Source organism: Thalassophryne amazonica, chromosome 15 (assembly GCF_902500255.1).
Source record: "Thalassophryne amazonica chromosome 15, fThaAma1.1, whole genome shotgun sequence".
In the NCBI taxonomy this organism is placed as follows: domain Eukaryota; kingdom Metazoa; phylum Chordata; class Actinopteri; order Batrachoidiformes; family Batrachoididae; genus Thalassophryne; species Thalassophryne amazonica.
The window spans coordinates 28,227,287-28,248,888 of NC_047117.1; the positions used below are offsets into that span (position 1 = coordinate 28,227,287).

General features: G+C 37.1%; 2 protein-coding genes across 3 annotated transcripts in view; one reads left to right on the forward strand and one right to left on the reverse strand.

Moving 5' to 3' along the window:
- The window catches only part of ppa2 (inorganic pyrophosphatase 2), a 28,993-nt gene extending 12,917 nt beyond the window's left edge, over positions 1-16,076 (forward strand). For both annotated transcript variants that reach the window (XM_034188452.1, XM_034188453.1), the window contains 8 exons: positions 4,172-4,291; positions 11,217-11,303; positions 11,419-11,545; positions 12,882-13,009; positions 13,187-13,269; positions 13,391-13,460; positions 13,558-13,597; positions 13,674-16,076. In XM_034188452.1, the coding sequence (XP_034044343.1) occupies positions 4,172-4,291; positions 11,217-11,303; positions 11,419-11,545; positions 12,882-13,009; positions 13,187-13,269; positions 13,391-13,460; positions 13,558-13,597; positions 13,674-13,696 (678 nt within the window). In that variant the 3' untranslated portion in view covers positions 13,697-16,076. The remainder of the gene's footprint in view (positions 1-4,171; positions 4,292-11,216; positions 11,304-11,418; positions 11,546-12,881; positions 13,010-13,186; positions 13,270-13,390; positions 13,461-13,557; positions 13,598-13,673) is intronic.
- A 3,488-nt stretch (positions 16,077-19,564) lies between these two features.
- Positions 19,565-21,602, reverse strand: part of tet2 (tet methylcytosine dioxygenase 2) — a 59,363-nt gene continuing 57,325 nt past the window's right edge. Inside the window, 2 exon segments of the mRNA XM_034188451.1 lie at positions 19,565-20,992; positions 21,161-21,515. Of these exon segments, the coding sequence (XP_034044342.1) occupies positions 19,665-20,992; positions 21,161-21,515 (1,683 nt within the window). The 3' untranslated portion in view covers positions 19,565-19,664.

Sequence of the window (21,602 nt, forward strand, 5' to 3'; positions counted from 1 at the left end):
ACAGATTTAGACTGGTTTGTGAACAATATTTGAGGGAAATGGTGATATTGTGTATGTGGAAAAAGTTTTAGATCTTTGAGTTCATCTCATATAAAATGGGAGCAAAACCAAAAGTGTTGCGTTTATATTTTTGTTGAGTGTATGAACTGCTGATTAATTGCAGAGTTTATCAAGTGTGATTTTGTGTCATGGTGACTTGGCTTTAAAGAGATAACTGCATTCATTTTGATGTAGTTGTGGTAACGTCGCAGTCTGATCGGAAGAAATGCAGCAGCTCTGTGCTCACATAGCCTGTTTTATAAGAACAACAACAAAAAACCTAATGGGGAGAGTGAAGCTTGCACTGTCGCTGTGTGGTCCATTAATATTAAGAGTTGAGGGCAAAGTTTCTGTCATCTCTTCCCTGTTCAGGCGTTGGCAGGCTGAACTGAGCGTCGCGTTCAAAGTATGTGCACAGCTAAGATGGCTGAAAGTCCACAGCTCCAGAAAACGAATAATCTGGATTGTTTCTGAGCATCTGGTCACCAGGTCCACTAACATGAATGAATGAATCACCATAACACACAACCTCCAGCTAACACTTGGGAAGAACAAGAAAAACGTTTGAATCCCATAATGTCAAATGGCAAAATCACAGGTCAATACAAGGACATCTTGAGAAATTAGGAGAGCAATGTTAGCTTGCCTGCTAATTCTAATCTGTTGTTAACCTTACCTTACCTTACCAATTTTACATTAGATGGACTGAACAAAGTATGGTCTTGAGTGGATAATGTTGTCTAATCTTTCCAAACTCATAGGCAAGGTCTGTCTGATGATTTGGTTTAGCTAGTATTTCCAGTTTTTCTTTGTCATTCTTCTGTTTTGGTGATACCAGAATTCTTGCTAATGTAACATGTGCATGACTGCACGCTTGAAAGGGAGGGGCAAGGGTAGGATATTGGGCTTTTTGCAGTCCAAAGCCTTACTGGTATACAGTGGGTAAAATAAGTATTGAACGTGTCACCATTTTTCCCACTAAATATATTTCTGAAGGTGCTATTGACATCAGATATTCACCAAATGTCTGTAACAGTCCAAGTAATCTATAGATGCAAAGAAAATAAAATAAGTACAGAAATTAAGTTATGTGTAATAAAATGTAATGACACAGCGGTAAAAATATTGAACACGCCTACTGATATTTATTTAATACTTCCTACAGAATCCTCTGTTGGTAATGACAGCTTCAAGATGTCTCCTGTATGGAGAAACTTGTCACATTCATTGCTCAGGTGAGAGTTTGGCCCAATCTTCCACACAAACAGTCTTCAAATCTTGAAGTTTTCTTGGACCTCTTCTACAATCTCTCCTGTTTAGTTCTTTCCATAAATTTTTATTGGATTCGAGGCAGGTGATTGGCTGGGCCATTCTAGCAGCTTTATTTGCATTCTCTGAAACCAATTGAGTGTTTCCTTGGCTGTGTGTTTGGGTTCATTGTGTTGCTGAAATGTCCACCTCATTTCATTTCATCATCCTGGTAGATGTTTATCACGCATGTCCCGCTGCATTTTTGCATTCATCCTTCCTTCAATTATATTAAGTTTGCCGGTTGCCGTATGCTGAAAAACAGCCCCACACCATGATGTTCCCACCTCCAAACTTCACTGTGGTTGTGGTGTTTTTGCGGTGATGTGCAGTGCTAGTGCATCCACAGCGCTTCACTTTTTCCACATTGTGTTATGTTACAGCCTTATTTAAAAATGGATAAAATTCATTTTTTCTGTCAAAATTCATTCATTCATTCATTCATTCAAATATATTTTATTTATTTATTTATTTATTTATTTTTTTGAAGATGTCATTTCACATTAATTTAAGGGCATCTATGGTTTGATTTCCTTGTATGTGTGAATTACTTGGGTTGTTGGTGAATCTGATGAAAATTTCATGTCAGTAGCACCTTCAGAAATATTTTTTCTGAGAAAAATGGTGACATGTTCAATACTTACTTTACCCTCTATTTGTCGGTGAGAACGCCATCATGCAACTTTAATAAAACGTTGAGGACCTTTGTCACCCTGACAGATTAGAACAATGAATCATTTCACGTGATTTGCTTTTACTCTGTATGTAAATATGATGCAAGTGCCTTACTTCAGATTATTAAATCTATGCTTTAATAGTACAGGTGTATCTCAGAAGTTAGAATATCATTGAAAAACATTCAATATTTTTTGTCAAGTATTTCAGAAAGTGACAATTTTGCATATCTACAATCATTGAAGCATTTTTTTTTTACTTTAGTTTTGATAATTATGGTTTACAAATCCAAAAAGATTAAAAAAGTCTAGTCTGGGGAAGACTGACAGTTATCCAGAATACACTCATAGACACCAATCACAAGCAGGGATAAGCCAAAGAAGGTCATTGGTGAAAGGGTTGCTGTATCAAAGAATATTCATGGAAAGTTGACTGGAATGGAAAGTGTGGTAGGACAAGCTGCGTAAGCAACAGGGACGGCCGCAGCTTTGAGAAGTTGTCAAACAAAGTCAATTATACTCCATTTACACTGGACTGAGACCCATATAAGACCTAAAAGATCATGACATGTTGTCAACTCTCACAAGTCTTGGCTGGTCTCCATTTGGATCTGTTATTTGCATTCACACCAAACGTGCATTGCGACTGTATTTTGTGAGTGAAATATATGTTAATATCTGTGATTGGTGATGCAACCCCATGCAGAGCCAATTCAGAGTCTATTAGGACCAATAGGATCAGGTTGGGAGTGGGTTGGGCCCTGTGAGAGTTAACGGGACCGATTGTGAGACCCATGTATCTATTCACCAGTCGCACAACTGCTGTGAGTGTTTTAAACAGTTCAATACACTCACACACCTGTTGGAGACCGATGGAAAGTGATGGGTGACCAAGAGGGATCTTTGTTCCGACCACGGAGACCCCACTGTGACCAGCCTGCGACCTCGGTGAGAGCCAGTGAGAGTGACGTGAGCAGAATCCATTTTTCGATCGCACATTGTTCATGGATTCGGTGTTACAGAACTTGGAGATTCACAAGGAGTGGACGGAGACTGGATTCAGTGTATCAAAAGCCCACATGCATACCTGTGTCCTGGAAATGGCCTACAAGTGCTGTGTTCCTAGTGTCAAGCCACTCTTGAACCAGACACATTGTCTGTAGTGTTTTACTTGGGCAAAAGAGAGAAAGACTGGACCAAAATCCTTTTTTCAGATGATAATAAATTTTACATTTCATCATTTGGAAATCAAGGTCTCAAGAGTCTGGATAAAGAGTAGAGACACAGAATCCAAGTTGCTTGAAATCCAGTGTGAAGTTTACTCAGTCAGTCATGATTTGGCTGCAGTTCCACCTGCTAGTGTTGGTCCGCTATGTTCTGTCAAGTTCAAAGTCCAATGCTACCGTCTGTTAGATTTTTGAGCACTTCATGCTTCCATCTGCTACAGGCTTTATGAAGCTGTTGATTTTCTTTTTCAGCAGGATGTGACTCCTGTCCACAGTACCAAAACTATGAATAACTGCTTTGCTTACTGTGGTGTTACTGTACTTCGTTGACCAGCCAACTCACCTGACCTGAAACCCACAGAGAATCTATGAGGTATTGTCAAGCGGAGATCAGACGCAACAATGCAGATGAACTGAAGGCTGCTATCAAAGCAACCTGGCCTTCTGTAGCACCTTAGCAGTACCATAGATGGCCTTGCTACATTGATGCAGTAACTTGTACATAAAGAGCCTCAACCAAGGACTAAGTGCGCAAATGAACATACTTTTCAGACGTTTTACATTTGTCTATTATAGATCCTTTTTTTTTTTTGCTAGATTTTTATTATTTGTAGTACTTTGAGATATGCTTTTTCTATTTTTACGCTATAGACTGTAACTAAAATGAAAATAAAATAATATTTGAAACATTTTAGTTTAAACATAGCAAGTCATATTTTCACTTCCTGAAATATCTTAGAAAAATATTGAACTTATTCATGTAATAATTTTTTGATTCACACCTGTACTCTGGGTTCCATTGCAGTGCAAGGTGTATTTGAAGACCATTCACTTTAACAATGATATCTAACAATTATTAGTATCATTGGTGATTTTTTTTTTCTGCTCCTAGCAAGAATTTGTAATCCTACCTTCAATTTTCAGATTGCAACAAAGGAACCTCTGAACCCAATCAAGCAGGATATAAAAAAAGGCAGTCTCCGATATGTTGCCAACGTATTTCCTCACAAAGGCTACATTTGGAATTACGGTGCTCTTCCACAGGTGAGGAAATGAGTAGAACGTCAGTAGTTTGGTGTATATGGTCTTCATGCTTATGTAAGCAGCTGATCTCTCTCATTAACAAATCACTAATAGGTGTGAGTGGTGATTGAAAGGCTTGCCAGTTTTGACTCACTGGGTGCAAAGAAGGAACAAATGGCATACAAATCAAAAACATGGAGGACCTTTCGAAATACAGACCTGAATAGACAATCAAATATGACGTCTGTTGGAAATTGGACCAACAAAAAATCAGATCAAGCATGGAAACAGATGATAAAATATATGACATAGACACTAATATTGATGAAAGTATATTTGACTTAAAAACAATTGGTTGTGAGTATTATATGGTAGAACAGCTGAATAGTGAAAAAATTGCAGAAGATACCCTGTCACTCATACATATAAACAGCCGAAGCTTGTATTGTAAAATGTCACAAATAAAAGATTTAAATCAGTTTAAAAATAGATTTAGTATTGTTGCAATCACTGAATCTTGGCTTAAAGATGATCTCATGGATGAAGTTCAAATGGAGGAATATGAGCTGTATTTTGTAAACAGAAGATATAAAAAAGGTGGTGGTATTGCTCTGTATATAAAAACAGATCTGATGTGTACAATTGTTGAAGAAATAACAATTATGATGTCATAGAAATTGTAACAGTGGAACTTGTACATGAAACATCTAAGAATATTTTAATCAGTTGTGTATACAGAGCACCAGATTCTTGTGTTGTGAAATTTACAGATAAAATAATAGAATTATTCCATGAAATTAAAACGCTTTTATATGTGAGGACTTTAACATTAACATAGAAAGCTCCAGTTGCCAAAGATTAAGTGATTTTGCGAACTCAATATATAGTTTGGGGTTATTCCCCTTGATAACAAAACCAACCACAATTACATCGCAAAGTGCAACGGTAATCGACAATATATTTACAAACAGAACAGATGAAATTATCAAGAATGGGATCTTCATGACAGATATTAGCGATCATTTACCAATTTTTTCAATATTTAAATATAAAAATAGGTACAACAAAAAAACTGTTATAAACTTTAAAAGAGATAAATCAGTAAAAGCCTTAGAGGCATTAAAATACGAGGTCTGTCCGTAAAGTATCGTACCTTTTTATTTTTTCAAAAACTATATGGATTTCATTCATATGTTTTTACGTCAGACATGCTTGAACCCTCGTGCGCATGCGTGAGTTTTTCCACGCCTGTCGGTGACGTCGTTCGCCTGTGAGCACGCCTTGTGGAAGAAGTGGTCCCGCCCCCTCGTCGGATTTTCATTGTCTGGAAATGGCGGAATGAAAAGGACTTTTTTTCCATCAGAATTTTTTCAGAAGCTGTTAGAGACTGGCACCTGGAAACCATTCGAAAAATTTATCTGGCTTTCAGTGAAAATTTTACAGGCTTCACAGAGAATAAGGACTTTAACTACAGGTTTAAGGACCCCTTTAAAGGACGGTCGGTGCGCCGCGCTGCGGCGATGCGGCACAAACCACTGGATCATTTCTAAGCTGATGGCTCTGTGGATACGAGACCGTCGTGTGCTCTTTCTCTGGTTATCACAAGACCTGGGCATCAGCCATTTTCCGGCAGATTTCACTTTTAACAAGAGATTTTGTCATGGAAAGCCGCGCGGAGGCTTCGCGCGTCACGACCGATTCACTGATGAAGCGAGACAAAGGAACACCTCCGTTTCGGAGTGTTAGAGGACAAGTTTGGACATGTCCAGCTCTCCACAAGTTCTTTTATACTCACTCGACTGGTAAGCACTGAAAGCCGAGATAGACATGTCCCAACTTGTCCTCTAACACTCCGAAAACGGAGGTGTTCCTTTGTCTCGCTTCATCAGCGAATCGGTCGTGACGCGCGAAGCCTCCGCGCGGCTTTCCATGACAAAATCTCTTGTTAAAAGTGAAATCTGCCGGAAAATGGCTGATGTCCAGGTCTTGTGATAACCAGAGAAAGAGCACACGACGGTCTCGTATCCACAGAGCCATCAGCTTAGAAATGATCCAGTGGTTTGTGCCGCATCGCCGCAGCTCGCAGCGCGGCGCACCGACCGTCCTTTAAAGGGGTCCTTAAACCTGTAGTTAAAGTCCTTATTCTCTGTGAAGCCCGTAAAATTTTCACTGAAAGCCAGATAAATTTTTCGAATGGTTTCCAGGTGCCAGTCTCTAACAGCTTCTGAAAAAATTCTGATGGAAAAAAAGTCCTTTTCATTCCGCCATTTCCAGACAATGAAAATCAGACGAGGGGGTGGGACCACTCCTTCCACAAGGCGTGCTCACAGGCGAATGACGTCACCGACAGGCGTGGAAAAACTCACGCATGCGCACGAGGGTTCAAGCATGTCTGACGTAAAAACATATGAATGAAATCCATATAGTTTTTGAAAAAAATAAAAAGGTACGATACTTTACGGACAGACCTCGTATGACCTTTAAAAATCAAAATTGGGAAGAAGTTTATGTCAGTCATGTTAATGTAGCATATAACTCATTTATGAAAATATTGATGAAATCATACAATAAAAATTGTAAATTAATAGAAATTAGTAAGAAAAGAGTAAATAAACCATGGCTGACAAAGGGAATAAAAAATGCTTTTGCAAAGAAAAACTATTTATACAGGTGCTTTTTAAAATTGCAAACAAAGGAATCAGAACATAAATACAAAAAATATACATTGGTAAATACGGTCAATAGTATTTTCCTGGACAATGTGGAAAAAGATGAAATAAGAAATATTGTAAAAAACTGTGTAAGCAAAAGATCAACTGACCATGAAGATTTAAATATGACTGTAAAAAGTATAATAGAAATTGTTATTGAACCATTTACTTATATTTGTAATCTGTCTCTGTCAACTGGGATTTTTCCAGATGAAATGAAAATTGCTAAGGTAGTCCCATTATATAAAAATGGAGACAAACATAATTTTTCTAATTACAGGCCAGTATCATTGCTTCCACAGTTTTCTAAAATTATGGAAAAAGTTTTTGTGACATGATAGGATAAATCTATTGAGAAACATCATATTTTAAATAATGCTCAGTATGGATTTAGAACAAAACATTCGACAGCTATGGCAATTATGGAACTAATAGAGAAAATATCAACAGCAATAGATAATAAGGATTATTTTGTAAGTATTTTTATCGACCTGAAAAAGGCTTTTGATGTTATAGACCACTCAAGATTGCTTCACAAGTTACAACAGTATGGGATAAGAGGTGTTGCACATCAGTGGGTAAAAAACTACTTCGAAAATAGAAAACAGTTTGTTCAGATAAATGATATCAAATCAGAATTGTGTAACATTATTTATGGAGTACCACAAGGATCGGTACTTGGACCCAAACTGTTTATTTTGTATATCAATGATTTTGTGAATGTATCCAATGTGCTTGGCAGCATTTTATTTGCTGATGATACAATGCTGTTTTACTCTGGATCAGATATACATGAAGTAGCACAAGTGATAAATACAGAGTTGGAAAACGTTAAACATTGGTTTGATATAAACAGATTGTCACTAAATATTAATAAGACAAATTTTATATTGTTTAATGATAGAGCGAAAAAAAATGTGTCATTACAAATAGATGGAATGGATATACAAAGGGTAAAAGAAATGAAATTTTTAGGAGTCATGATTGATGAAGATCTTACATGGAAGTCACACATAAATTACATAAAAGGAAAAAATAGCGAAAGCCATTGCTGTTTTGCATAAAGTAAAATATTCATTAAATAGTTACGGTTTATTAACATTGTACAATTCATTGATTGTCCCATATTTAACTTATTGTGTAGAAATCTGGGGATCAACATATACAACCTATATACAACCTTTATTTATTTTGCAGAAAAGAGCTTTAAAAGTGATTAGTAACAGTGGTTTTAGAGATCCATCTAATCCATTGTTTATTAAGTATAGGGTACTTAAATTTCATGATTTAGTCGATTTGAAAATATTACAAACAATGTACCAAGTTAGTAAAAATACTTTACCAACAAACATTCAAAATATGTTTGAAAAAAAGAGTAAGTAGTTATAAATTGAAAGGAATAGAAGTCTTTAAAAAAACAAGATTTAGAACCAAAGTAAAGGGAAGGAGTATTGCAGTAAATGGTGTCACATTATGGAACAATCTTAATAAAGAAATTAAAGAATTAAGGTCGCTTAAATTATTTAAAAAACGTATTAAATTAGATGTATTAAGTAAGTAGGAAACTATGAAATAAGTCAGCGGGCTGCAAGAAAGTAAAAAAAAAAAAAAAAAAAGTAATCTGTTAATAATGTTTGGGGTGTCTTAAGTTTAAAATGTAACCTGTCAGAGATGTAATCTATTAATTAATGGTCATAATTCTTAGAAACATGGTGTCTAACCAGATCCTTACTCTGGATGGCATTACCCTGACCTCCAGTAATACTGTGAGAAATCTTGGAGTCATTTTTGATCAGGATATGTCCTTCAATGCGCATATTAAGCAAATATGTAGGACTGCTTTTTTGCATTTGCGCAATATCTCTAAAATTAGAAAGGTCTTGTCTCAGAGTGATGCTGAAAATCTAATTCATGCATTTATTTCAGCTAGACTGGACTATTGTAATTCATTATTATCAGGTTGTCCTAAAAGTTCCCTGAAAAGCCTTCAGTTAATTCAAAATGCTGCAGCTAGAGTACTGACAGGGACTAGAAGGAGAGAACATATTTCACCCATATTGGCTTCTCTTCATTGGCTCCCTGTTAATTCCAGAATATAATTTAAAATTCGTCTTCTTACTTATAAGGTTTTGAATAATCAGGTCCCATCTTATCTTAGGGACCTCATAGTACCATATCACCCCAATAGAGCGCTTCGCTCTCAGACTGCAGGCTTACTTGTAGTTCCTAGGGTTTGTAAGAGCAGAATGGGAGGCAGAGCCTTCAGCTTTCAGGCTCCTCTCCTGTGGAATCAGCTTCCAGTTCGGATTAGGGAGACAGACACCCTCTCTACTTTTAAGATTAAACTTAAAACTTTCCTTTTTGACAAAGCTTATAGTTAGGGCTAGATCAGGTGACCCTGAACCATCCCTTAGTTATGCTGCTATAGACTTAGACTGCTGGTGGGGTTCCCATGATGCACCCAGTGTTTTTTTTTTAATTCACCTCTTTTGCTCTGTATGCACCACTCTGCTTTTAATCATTGGTGATTGATCTCTGCTCTCTTCCACAGCATGTCTTTTTCCTGATTCTCTCCCCTCAGCCCCAACCAGTCCCAGCAGAAGACTGCTCTCCCTGAGCCTGGTTTTGCTGGAGGTTTCTTCCTGTTAAAAGGGAGTTTTCCTTCCCACTGTCGCCAAGTGCTTGCTCATAGGGGGTCGTTTTGACCGTTGGGGTTTTTCTGTAATTATTGTATGGCTTTTGCCTTACAATATAAGTGCCTTGGGGCGACTGTTTGTTGTGATTTGGCGCTATATAAATAAAATTGGTTTGAAATTGATTTGATTTGATAATTATGAAATGGGTCAGTGGTATGTGACAAGTTAAAGAAATGCAATCTGTTAAATAATGTTGACTATGATGCTGGATATTGAAAGATTGTATTGTTAAAAGGGGCAGAAATCATAAGACTTGTTCTTCTTTCTGCTCCTTTTCATTCTGGTGTTGTCGTGCTTGTTTCTGCTTTTCTGTTTTTCTGTTAAATGAATGAAATAAATATTGAAGAAAGAAAGAATGTTGAGAAATGTTGGTTTCTTAGAATGCAAAACACGGCGAACCATGTTCTACTTTTTCTGAGTCTGGCTCAACACTTCTCAGTCACCCCTGTTGGATGGAATGTTCCATTACACTTATCCTGAGATCACTTAATGACACAGACTGGATTTGACCCGAATGTTTTGAGTACATACCCGAAAAATGTCATCATTTACGTACTGTCTAAACTGATAAAACTAAGGTCTTCATATCTCTGTCTGGTACAACAGGCACTATGAAATATTCTGTTCTTTGCTTATCACGCTGGCACAGCACAAGTTTTTATATGACACGTACTGCTCAGATATAACAACGCAAGCATGTCACCCGCATACAATGTCAAACGCAACGCTCCTCATCCAATTACATAACTGCACTGATCCACGAAGCAGGGCAAGGCCCACCCACCTGGGGATCAGCTGAGCGCAGACTTAAAAACACAGGCAGACCTTAATATCGAGGCTCTTGTTTGCAACGTTGTATGGAATGTTTGCTTCAAGACTCCAGCACTGTCGTAGACTCTCTATTCAGTGAAGGCATCTTTCCAATACAACATCTGGTTTTTGAAGCCCATGTCCTGCCGGTCTCTGAGTCTTTGAGTTCATTCACCACATAAAGTTACCGGGAGGGGTTCCAAAGGCAGTAAATCCCCTACACACCTCACCCCTCTATTTTGTGCCGTCAGTGTCAGAGGGACCCAAATGTTTTCTGAAATTGGTATACAGTGAGGGATGTAGATGTGTTTTTGGGCCATGGCGCTGGGCATTTGGGATATATATATTTTTTAATACAAATTTCTTTTGTGATATACTTATTTATTTGACCTCATCTTAAAGGACTGTTTTTAAATCATGTTTGCTTTCGCGATTAGGCAGCTGCATAATGATGAAGGATACTTTTAAGTGTTGAAGCCAAGACTTAAACAATATTGCTTAAGCACTACATTCATTATTTGAAAAGCTGAAACTGGGATTTTAAGAACGGATTGTAAATTATTACATTGAGAATTACAGCTTGCAGAAGATTCAGGGTTTTTTTTTTTAACCCATCCTTTCCTGTTATTATGTCAGCATCTTCCCTTATCAACCAATTTTGGGAACCTTTGTGTTTGCCCTTATATGTTTGACTGGTTTCATTGTGTTTCAAATTGTTCTTTGGAATAGACATGGGAGGATCCAAGCCATACAGACGAAGAGACCAAATGCTGTGGTGACAATGACCCACTTGATGTCTGTGACATTGGCACCCAGGTATCGGCTCAAGTCTGTGTGTATATGTAAAGTGTTTTTTAAATTTTTCTTGTAAGTTTAACTTGGTTTAGTTTAATTGATATAGATCTTTATCTGTTTCTGTCCTGTTTTACAGGTGTGCTCTTCTGGTCAGGTCATTCAGGTGAAAATACTCGGCATTTTAGCCATGATAGATGAAGGAGAAATGGATTGGAAAGTCATTGCCATCAATGCTGAGGATCCAGATGCCAAAATTATAAACAGTGGGTACTTTCCAAGGATTATCAACATAGCCATACAATAACCCAAACAGATTCAGTGCGGCACACCTGGTCAGTATTATTTGCATGTGATTTGCCCTGTTAGCTGGATTAAATGGTTGACTGTGGTGCGATCGCTCAGTTCTTTTGGTTCTTGGAAACAGAAGCTGGATTGCTTGTCACAGCAACATGTGGAACAGCAAACTGCTGAAGAACATCAACAACTAGGGCTGAGCGATTTATCACATCTTAACAGAAATTTTGCTTTAACCTAATGCGATTACCATACCACAAAGGCTGTCATTATTTTTTATAATTTGTTTTTCACATATATTTTACAGAATTTGGGTGAAGGCATAATCCAGGTGTGCCGTAGTGCGTAACATGGAAGTAGTCGCGGAGTTGAGTGAATCTGCTTTGTCTGTTTAATCCAATGGTTCATAACACATCAAAAATGACATCTGTCCAAAAATCACAAGTTAGATATTTTTCCAAAATCATTCAGCCTGAGTAAAAAGGATTAGATGATGACACAAACGGCAGCATTTTAAGGAACTCTGTTAAAACATTGGCTGCACCATTTGTGTGGGAGGCACTGATTCTGAATGGAGCACTCATGATAATATTAAGAAAATTCCAAGTGGAGAGAATTGTGTGACTGCCACGATCCTGTAGTGTGTACCATGATGCATTACATTAGAGATGTAACGCTTCAGTTATGAAGGAATTACTTCAGTAATATTATGATTATTCTTGATTTATTAATCTTAATATTTCTGTAATATTGTACTTTAACTTGTTCCAAGGTCCTTTCAGTGCTGGTACTTCCTCAGAAAATTAAGAAATTAATGAAAAGGCTGTATAAATGGTGAGATTGTGAATGTAATGGACACACATCAGTTGCAAATGTGAACGAAAAAGGACACCCATTTGGCACTTTTCATTGCTATCTACTTGTGGAATTTGTTTTTTTTTGTTTTTTTTTTTAATTTGTCTTAATTTTATTCTCTTTGTCATGTCTTGGACTTTTTTTTTCAGCTTTCTGTTTTACTTGCTTTAGATTATTCTGCATAACTTTTCTTCTGTAATACTAGTAGTAGTACTGTGCAGTGCATCCATAAAGTATTCACAGCACTGCACTCTTTCCACATTTTTTTTTATGTTACAGCCTTATTCCAAAATGGATGAAATTCATTTTTTTTTTTTTCAAAATTCTACACACAGTACCCCAAGGCAGGGCGGACCGATTTTTTTTTTGTGTTGGGGGGTGGGTGGGGGGGGTCGGTCTGCGACACCGGTATTAACGTAACAAATGTTTTGGTTTTTGTATCTTGTTTAGATATAGATGATGTCTACAAGTGTCGACCTGGTCACTTAGAGGCCACTGTGGAATGGTTTAGGAAATATAAGGTGCCAGATGGAAAGCCAGAAAACCGATTTGGATTCAATGAAGAATTCCAAGACAAGGTACCAACACCATTTTTGTTTTTGCATACATTGTTAAGAACTGTCTGTTGATGTACCATAGGTTGCAGTTCATTGTACTTTTCATGGTTAAACTGAATGGCCTTAAATAGGTTGTCTCAAAGGAATCCTAATTATTTCTTTTCCTGTTGTTCCTGATGTTGTTGTCCTTTTCCAAAGGATTTTGCAGTTGACATCATAAAATCCACCCATGAGCACTGGAGGGCACTAGTGGAGAAGCAGAATAAGAGCCAGATTGAATGGTAAAGTCACATTCGTGCATTTATACATGTCATACACATATTTGCAACTCACTTCAAGAGTCTTATTAACATGTGAAGTCTAGTAATCGAGAGATTCTGTGGATTACACTTTTTTGTTCAGCAAAAACATCTCAGTTTGCGAGAGCCCTTTCAAATGCAGCACTGAAGAAGCCAGAGAGGTTGTCCAGTCGGTGAGAATTTCATTCTACTGCTATTTCATGGTACTGACAGGAAAACACTTTTACAATTTGGCTGTTTGTCATCTATATGTGTCCTTTAACTCTTCAGGCCCCTGCGTTTGGAACTGCATTTACTGTGCCTCAAGAGGGTAAGTTAATTAAGAGCAGTTTATATTTTAACTGTGTTGTATGTATTTTTAATGACTAAATACTTTCTGTGTACAGTGAACAAGTGGTATTTTCTCTGACTGATTCTGAAGCCTGAAAGACAATATAGAAATCAACAAAACCTGTAATCATGGGAAGCACTCAAGGTTCTGCTACATGTTTTTGGTGAAGTTGAATGTTGCTCAACTGTAAGTGACACCTACTTATCTTTAGGTATTGAAGAGATTGTGGTAATCCCTACTACACCTTCATTTGGGTCGGTACATTTCAAATCACCCGGCAGGTCCCAGGTCACCCTCTCAGATTATTCTGAAAACATTTACAGGTGCTTCTATAGCACAGATATATAAAAACACAAAACATTAGATCTGTATTTCAAATAGTGTTGAAGTCACAGCCCCTGGAAATTTTAGTTATATGAATTTTACCAAACAAGACTATCAGTGCATTTTCCAGCATGAATATCTCCAATTTGTATCGAATGCACAGTTTTAAAAGTCTGTCTAGGGCTAAATTTTTCTGTAGAATTTGAAAATCTTGTCAGATTTTGTATATCTTTTGCCCATTACACCTCATGAGGCTCTGAAAATGGTTGAAAATTAAAAATGCAAGAAAATGCTACTACCTTTAAGTCCTTATTACTGAAAAAAATATGCTAGATAAAGCACTGATTTTTTTTTTTTTCTTCTATTAGTTTTGACATGTTAAACCACATCTTTAAGAAAACCAAACTTATTGCTATTTCAGGAGTGCCACAACAATTTTTATAAATATGCTCGGTTTTGAATTGTTCTAAAAATTGCCTGTTTTCACATCCTCATTTGGCCATGTGGCCGGTTAAATAATGGTTTCATATTTTCACCATGAGTTCTTAGATATCTGAATATGAAAAGATTGTGTTGTTACTGGCCTTTCTTCTGGATCAATGATTTATTTATTTATTGTATGTATTCAGGTGTTCCAGTTGTCATGCTGGACCATAAAGTGAGAATTATTATATGTGCAGTGGTTTTCATGATGACTTTATAGTTAGCATCATATCACTTGAACCTTCATTCAGTAAATTTTAATTAAAAGTCGTCAATGGCTAAAACAATGATTTGCCTTTAATGATTATCTAATCATTTAGAATCAGGTAAAATATCTAGAAGTTGATCTGGTCACTGATACATGTCAGTACTTGTTTCACTGCATCTGATGTTAACAGCAAAATAAATCAAGTAAGTATTAAATCATATTTTATGAAGTATTCCACTCTTGTCTGTGCATGTCCAAAGTCACTGACACATCAGTACTCGTCTTATTGCATCAGCTGTCAGCAAAACGTACATGATCTTGGTAAGTATTATATCATTCACGACTTATGCTGTGGTAATTATGGAAAAGTAATCACTCATTGGCACGTGTTTATGACCTTTAATATATACGTCCTGAACTGGATAAAGATGGTTGGTTTTTCATTGTTTTGTAACTAAAATATGAATGAAACTTAGTAATTGCTGTGAAAAGTCTTTTTGGCAGCACTGAAACTTGCATTTCACTTGAAGAAATAATTAAATTTAATAATTTCACCTCATCAAACATTTACGAGTATTTAATATGGAAAAAATATCATAACTCCAGAAGGGAGGCCAGCATCTTCAAGAACTCATCTAATGGATGTCTAGACGATAAACGCAAATGCGTCACGATCGCTCTTAGAGATCCTTCCAACCAGTTTCACTCATGGTTTTATTTAGAATCATAAAACAAATTCTGGATAGTTCGACATTAACTGCAACTGTCATCTTTAGAAAGCGAAAAAATCGCACATTATCTTTTTAATTAACGTGCTATTTCTGAAGGTTTGTGCATTAAGGAATATTTGTAGATGACCCTCTGTGTATTTGCAGATATTAATGAGGCAAATTTAACTCCATAAATAATTAACTCAAATTTCCAGGGGCTGTGACTTCAACACTGTTTGAAATACAGACCTAATATGTTGGGGTTTTTTCATATCTGTGGTATACTGGGTAGGCCATAGGAGCACCTGTGAATTTTTTTCAGACGAATCTGAGAGGGTGCCCTGGGAAGTTCCTCCAAATTTGAGATGTACTGACCCATTTGTCATTTGAATTTTTAATGTAATTTTGAATTCTGGAAATGTTTTTCAGTTACCTTTTAGACAACTGGTTTAATTATTGTTGGCAACACAAGTCACATTTTGGAAATTAAATTACAAAAAAATCTTATCCTTTCCTCATCATCTTCATAATACGACTGCTGATTTTGTATGACACCATGTAAACACTATTTTGTAATGGATGAATAAAATTTTAAGTTATGAACTTTACATGTTTCTTGTTTAATCAGTTAGATGCTTAAAATATTGACATGCACAAAGCAATACCTGGAATTTAAATATAAACTTGGAGGGACATTAAAATGCTTTAAATAAATATACATTTTATTAAAAAACACCCACATCTCAGCAATATCAGGAATGATATAATAAACAGTTTTCAAATAAACTGTATTCAGCAAAATACTTACAGTATTCATACCCATCCGTAATACCATTTTTTTGTAGCATACCAAACTTTTAGAGAACCAGGGAAGCCTTAAAAATTAAAATTGACAAGCAAAACAAACAAACAAACAAAAAAAATGGTACATTTGTTATTTAGTGTGTAACTGCAGAAAGACCAAGTGTGTATCAACTGCTAGCTTACCATTTGAGCTGAGCACATACAGAGCATTTGTGACGCTCAATAAGTCATTCAAGTAATGTTGACTCACTCAGAAACACTCTGAAGCATCTTCAAGTATGGCTATGCTTTTAACCCACTATAACTCAAGACCTCGGCTTTCTCAGCCGCAACCTGCTACTGTAGCTGGGTACTATACAAGGAACTTCAACATTTTGAACGTGTTTTTGTTTTACAAAGAAGTGTTTCTAAAAAAAAAACCCTTTAGCATCTAATGTTTGAGCTAACAGGATAGTTTAACTGTAAACATTGATGTTAAAGTCAGTGTAATATTTACAAAGATGTTGTGGGTTAACTAGTTCTGACAATTCTACGGTAATAACCTGAAAGAGCCAAAGAGAATTTTACGATACAACAATTGCCGTCAGAGCTGTGAGTAAATTTAACATAACTAGAAGACCCTACATTAACACAAGTGAGTTGTATTCCTGCAGTACAAATCCTTGGTATATACATTGTGACATAACTTATTTATTTTTTAACACATTTACAGTATGTTTAAATAAAATGTTTTGTAATTCTTTTACATTTTTTTTCCAGGAAAAAAAATGAAGTGCTTTCAGAAAATGAATATGTTGAAGAGGGAAAATTTTTACGACATGACAGCCATTCCATTATTTATCACATTATTTTAGTCAAACAGAGAAGAAATTATACAATTGCTTAGTGGTTATAAATAAATTTTCACTATACACAGGCACAAAGATGTGCAACTACTTTAATTACTGCCCTGGTCTTGACTCATAAAACACAAACACATTATTCTTGACAATTTCTTGCTTTCCCTTTAGTCTACTCAGTGCATATATATTCAGATTACTTTAAAAAGATTATCACCATTCTAATAGAAGTTGTTTAAAAAAGGCAGGAAATGTCATTTTCTCATACAAAATTTTTGTCTTGTATAGAAGACTATCATAATTGGGATTCAGGATGCACTGGCAGGTCCCTGAATGTGAAAAAGATGAGATGAATACAGGCGATGAAATTGTACACAAAATTTGATGAAAATGTCCCTGATTTTACAGTAATGACAAAGATTCAAGTTCAAGTAATACTTTCCTGAAGGTTGATCAGAAAGTAAACAAATGAACTTTTCTGCCTTTGGGTGGCTTGAAGTTTGAAGGTACAATTTTAAATGAACTGTTAAAGGAGAAAAAAATAAACCTTTCAGAATCCTATTGCCAAACTAGTTTTGAGGTATATGACAGGTAGGTACTGTACATTATTCAACAGCCTTCTCATTGCCCAAAGAGTCTCACATTGCATGTTTCTTGCAGGCTGAATAGCACCTTATGACAGAAAATCAACTGATACCCAGAAGAAATACAATGACAAAGGCTGTTGCCATTCTTTACAAATCAAACTCAGTAACAGTAATAAATCAAAAATTAACTTACTGTACAAATCTCACCTGTTTATCTTACAGTTATATTAAAATAATTAAAGAGCCCACAGCAAGCCAGCTGCCCTCTGTAACTGACACTGAGCCTACCCTGTTTCATGTTCCTCAGTGTATAAAATGCATGTTTACGAAGCACCACAGACATAAATCTACATGAAATATTCACAATTCAGGTTTGCTCAAAGAACCTGCTAGTAGAGGACCTAGCTGAGACATGTATGCACATCATTTAGGAGATAACTGTTCTAGACTAATATGACCCCAATTAACAACTTGGGATATGTGCCAAAATCTCTATCCGAGACGAACAGCCCAAAAATGACCATAACCTTTTTCATCCAGAGTGTTACTTCAAATACAGCTGTATTTTCTAAACTGTAGCAGTTACAGATTTTACAAGGTTTTCAAAATGTTCAGAATGACCAATACATGTTTGGGAGGGTCATAGAAAAGTGTAAATTTTCTATTTTGATATTTTAAGAGAAAATGTCTAAAATAAGTGGGTCAACTTATGACCGTACATCGAAAGAAAACAAACATTTGCCAAATTTTAATAATTTTATTTTCAGTCATACTGTTATCAATGGAATATTGATTTAAAGTGAAAAGTACAAATCAAAACTTGGTTCTTTAGCAGACAGCTGTATGTAGAGATCTTAAATGTTTTAATGAAGATCAGGGAAATTTCTCAACAGCCAGTAGCCCAGAAAGTTTAAGATACTAAATATGGTGGCGATTCTGGACTGTAGTAGGTCGTTTTGACCCTAAAGTTTTCTAGCGGTTTTCTCTTAAAATATCAAAAAAAAATTTTACACTCTTCTGTGACCCTTCTAAATATGTATTGGTCATTCTGCACATATTGAGTACATTGTAAAATCTATGGCTGCTGCAGTTAAAAAAAAGAACAATACAGCGGTATTTGAAGTAGCACTCTGGACGAAAAAAGGCGTGGTCATTTTCGGGCTGTTGTGCTGGATAGAGATGTTGGCACATTTCCCAAGTCGTTCATTGGGGTCATATTAGTCTACAACAGTTGAGTTCTCCTCTCAGAATGATGTGCATACATGTCTAAGCTAGGTCGTGGGACATGCAGTAGCAACATTGAAACACTTGTTGAAGAAAATAAACATGGAAAAAAATTGAGAATAACAAACATGCCCCCCCCAACCCCAAAATAGTAAAAAGCACCATTAGAAAGGCTCAATATACAGTATAAATGACATCGGAAAGTAAAAGAAGCACCAAGAAAATGATAGTTAATTTTTTTGTGAGAAATTGTAACAGTTTCATAATCTTACTATGAAGTTACCACAATTTCCAATTGCATACAGTTTGGAGGTATGACCAAACATTTCAGTCTCATTTATCAGAAGTGCTCTAAACAAAGAATACAGACATGACAAAAACCATTACGATGCTGATGATTTGGCAGCGGGATGGTATTTTCGGTGTCCTGTTGTCACTCAGTGTATTGTAGCTGTTATGTGAAGGCATCCGATTAAAAAATGAACGATTATAAGCGCACACTTTAGCACCATGAAGGTCGTCATTTGCAAAGTCAACGTTTTATGCTCGGATTAGATCTCCAGAATTTTGTAAGAAAAATAAAGCCGTCAAAAAGGGGAAACTTTACAGTAAAAAATAGGTCTTTATAAGTCAGACTGAAAGCACCAGTTTTGACAGTCTATCGTGCAAAACAAAACAAACAAAAAATAACATTTTTAGTGGGGTCAATGAGTAAAGCTTGATTTATCTCATCACATGCTGCTGTTTCTACACAACAGCACTGTTGTGTGGTTAGGAGGGAGTGTTACTGATGAGGCCATTGGTGCTTGACATATGGATTATAAGAAATAAAGCACCTTCAATTTGTTTTTCTCATTGTGTATGTTTTTATGCAAGTTTACTGTAAGGCCCTGTGACCTTTGTAAAAGCGTACGTGGATGTACTGATGTATGTGTTGGTTGTGCTGGACAGGGAGCCCTCCATGAGTGCCTGGATGAATCGCTTATACGGAGGCTCGCCGCTCGGTTCTGATGAGTCAGAATGCTCACGCTTCCCCCCCTTCTTGTTGCCCTTGCTAGGTGTACCCTCGCCACCATTCTTCTCTGCTTCTTCCTCCTTCTCTCGAGCCTTCTCTGCCATCTTGGCTTCCCACAGTGCCAGACCATGTTTGGCCTCATTCAAGTTCTTGTGCTGGTAGAAAACCAAGGAGATACGTGTTGGGTGAGTGCGATCTGGGATCTTTAGGGGAGTTGTGGCATGGAGTTCACGTTTTGCACACTCTATGATGACAGAGCCATGGCTTGGCGCCACTGCCACACCACCTATTTCGGGGTCCAAGAAGTTGTGTTCATTATCTGACCACATCTCAGGTTTTTGGGGTGTTGTAGGAGTCTGTGGTGTTCCAGGTTCCTGCTTTATATTGGAGCCTGTAAGGGTGTCACTTGTTAAGCCCAACCCTGAGTGTGTTTCAGGGTTCAAACACCCAAAACTTAATGATGATGAAAGTGGCCTACCTGTCTCTGTTGTGACTTGCATATGGAAAGGATCCTGGCCTGGGTTTAGCGTTTGAGAAGTCTGAGAGAGGTAAGGATGCGGGTATCCTCCAAACTGTTTGCCATTGCTTACAGCAACTGTATAGTCAAGATTTGGTTGAACAGGTGGTGCCCCCAAAAACTGGGGATCTGAGGCTCCATTAGGACCATAAGGGGAGTAAGGTCTCACAGGGTGAATTGGTCTCATGCCACAAGCATTATAACCATTGACCTGTAAACCTGGCTCCCCATACCTTGGTGGATAGTTGACCTCATAGCGTTGATGTACATTGTACTGCTGGTCTGGGAAAAGCACTGACTGCTGTTGCTGATGCATGTCCAGGTGCTTTGGGTTTGAAGCATAGTAAGGATAGTAATTATCAAGGGGCATTCCACCGTTACACTGATAACCTGGATATGGCTGAGGTGATCCATTAATGTAAGGGTTTGGCATATGGAGAGGGGAGGGGTAAGGGGTGGCTGGAGTCGGTTGCTGAGATGCGTACATGCTACTTGGATTGGAAGTGCTTGAAAAAGACCCAGAAAGCTTGGCAAATCTAGGGTATCTGGCAGGATTTGTGGGGCAAGGATAAGGGGAAACAATGCTGTGGTGCTGTAATTGCTGAGAATGTGTCCCAAGCGGGTTTGTTGGTTGACCTGATTGTAGGGTTCCTGGAATAGGTCCTGGAAAACAATCCCAGCAGGTTATTGTCTCAAGATCAAGGGAACAAATGCATCTTTAGTCATTTAATTTCAATGTCAACTACATTCTATTATTGCTTTTGACGTTATCAGTATTTATTTATTTTTTTATTATTTTTTTAATAAAGAAACCATATAGTATCAGCCTACCTGTCCCAGGAGTGATCTCAGCTGTATTCTCATAAGTGCCCATTTTTGACTTAACCTGAAGGGCCTTCTCTGCCTTATCATTAGGGTTGTCCAGCGTGGCATACTTGCTGGCAGCTGCCTTTTTAGCACCTAGCTTCTTTTGCCGGCAAGACTTGGCTGGCTCAGCAAGCATGCGCACTTGGCGGCGAAAGGCACTGAGGACTTGGATTGCACCCGACTTGATTTTCTCCTGTTGGCCTTCCTCACTTCCAAATTCATCCGTGTTGGTAGGTTTATAGAGAGGAAGAACATGAAGTTGCTCATCTTCTGGGATCTTTCCAATCTCGCGGTTATCCTCTCTGGTTAATGTACACACCTAGAAAAATAGGGGGAGTTGGATCATAAAGAAACACTTTTGTGACACCCATATTATTAAAAGCATGCTAAGACCCATTCAAATAAC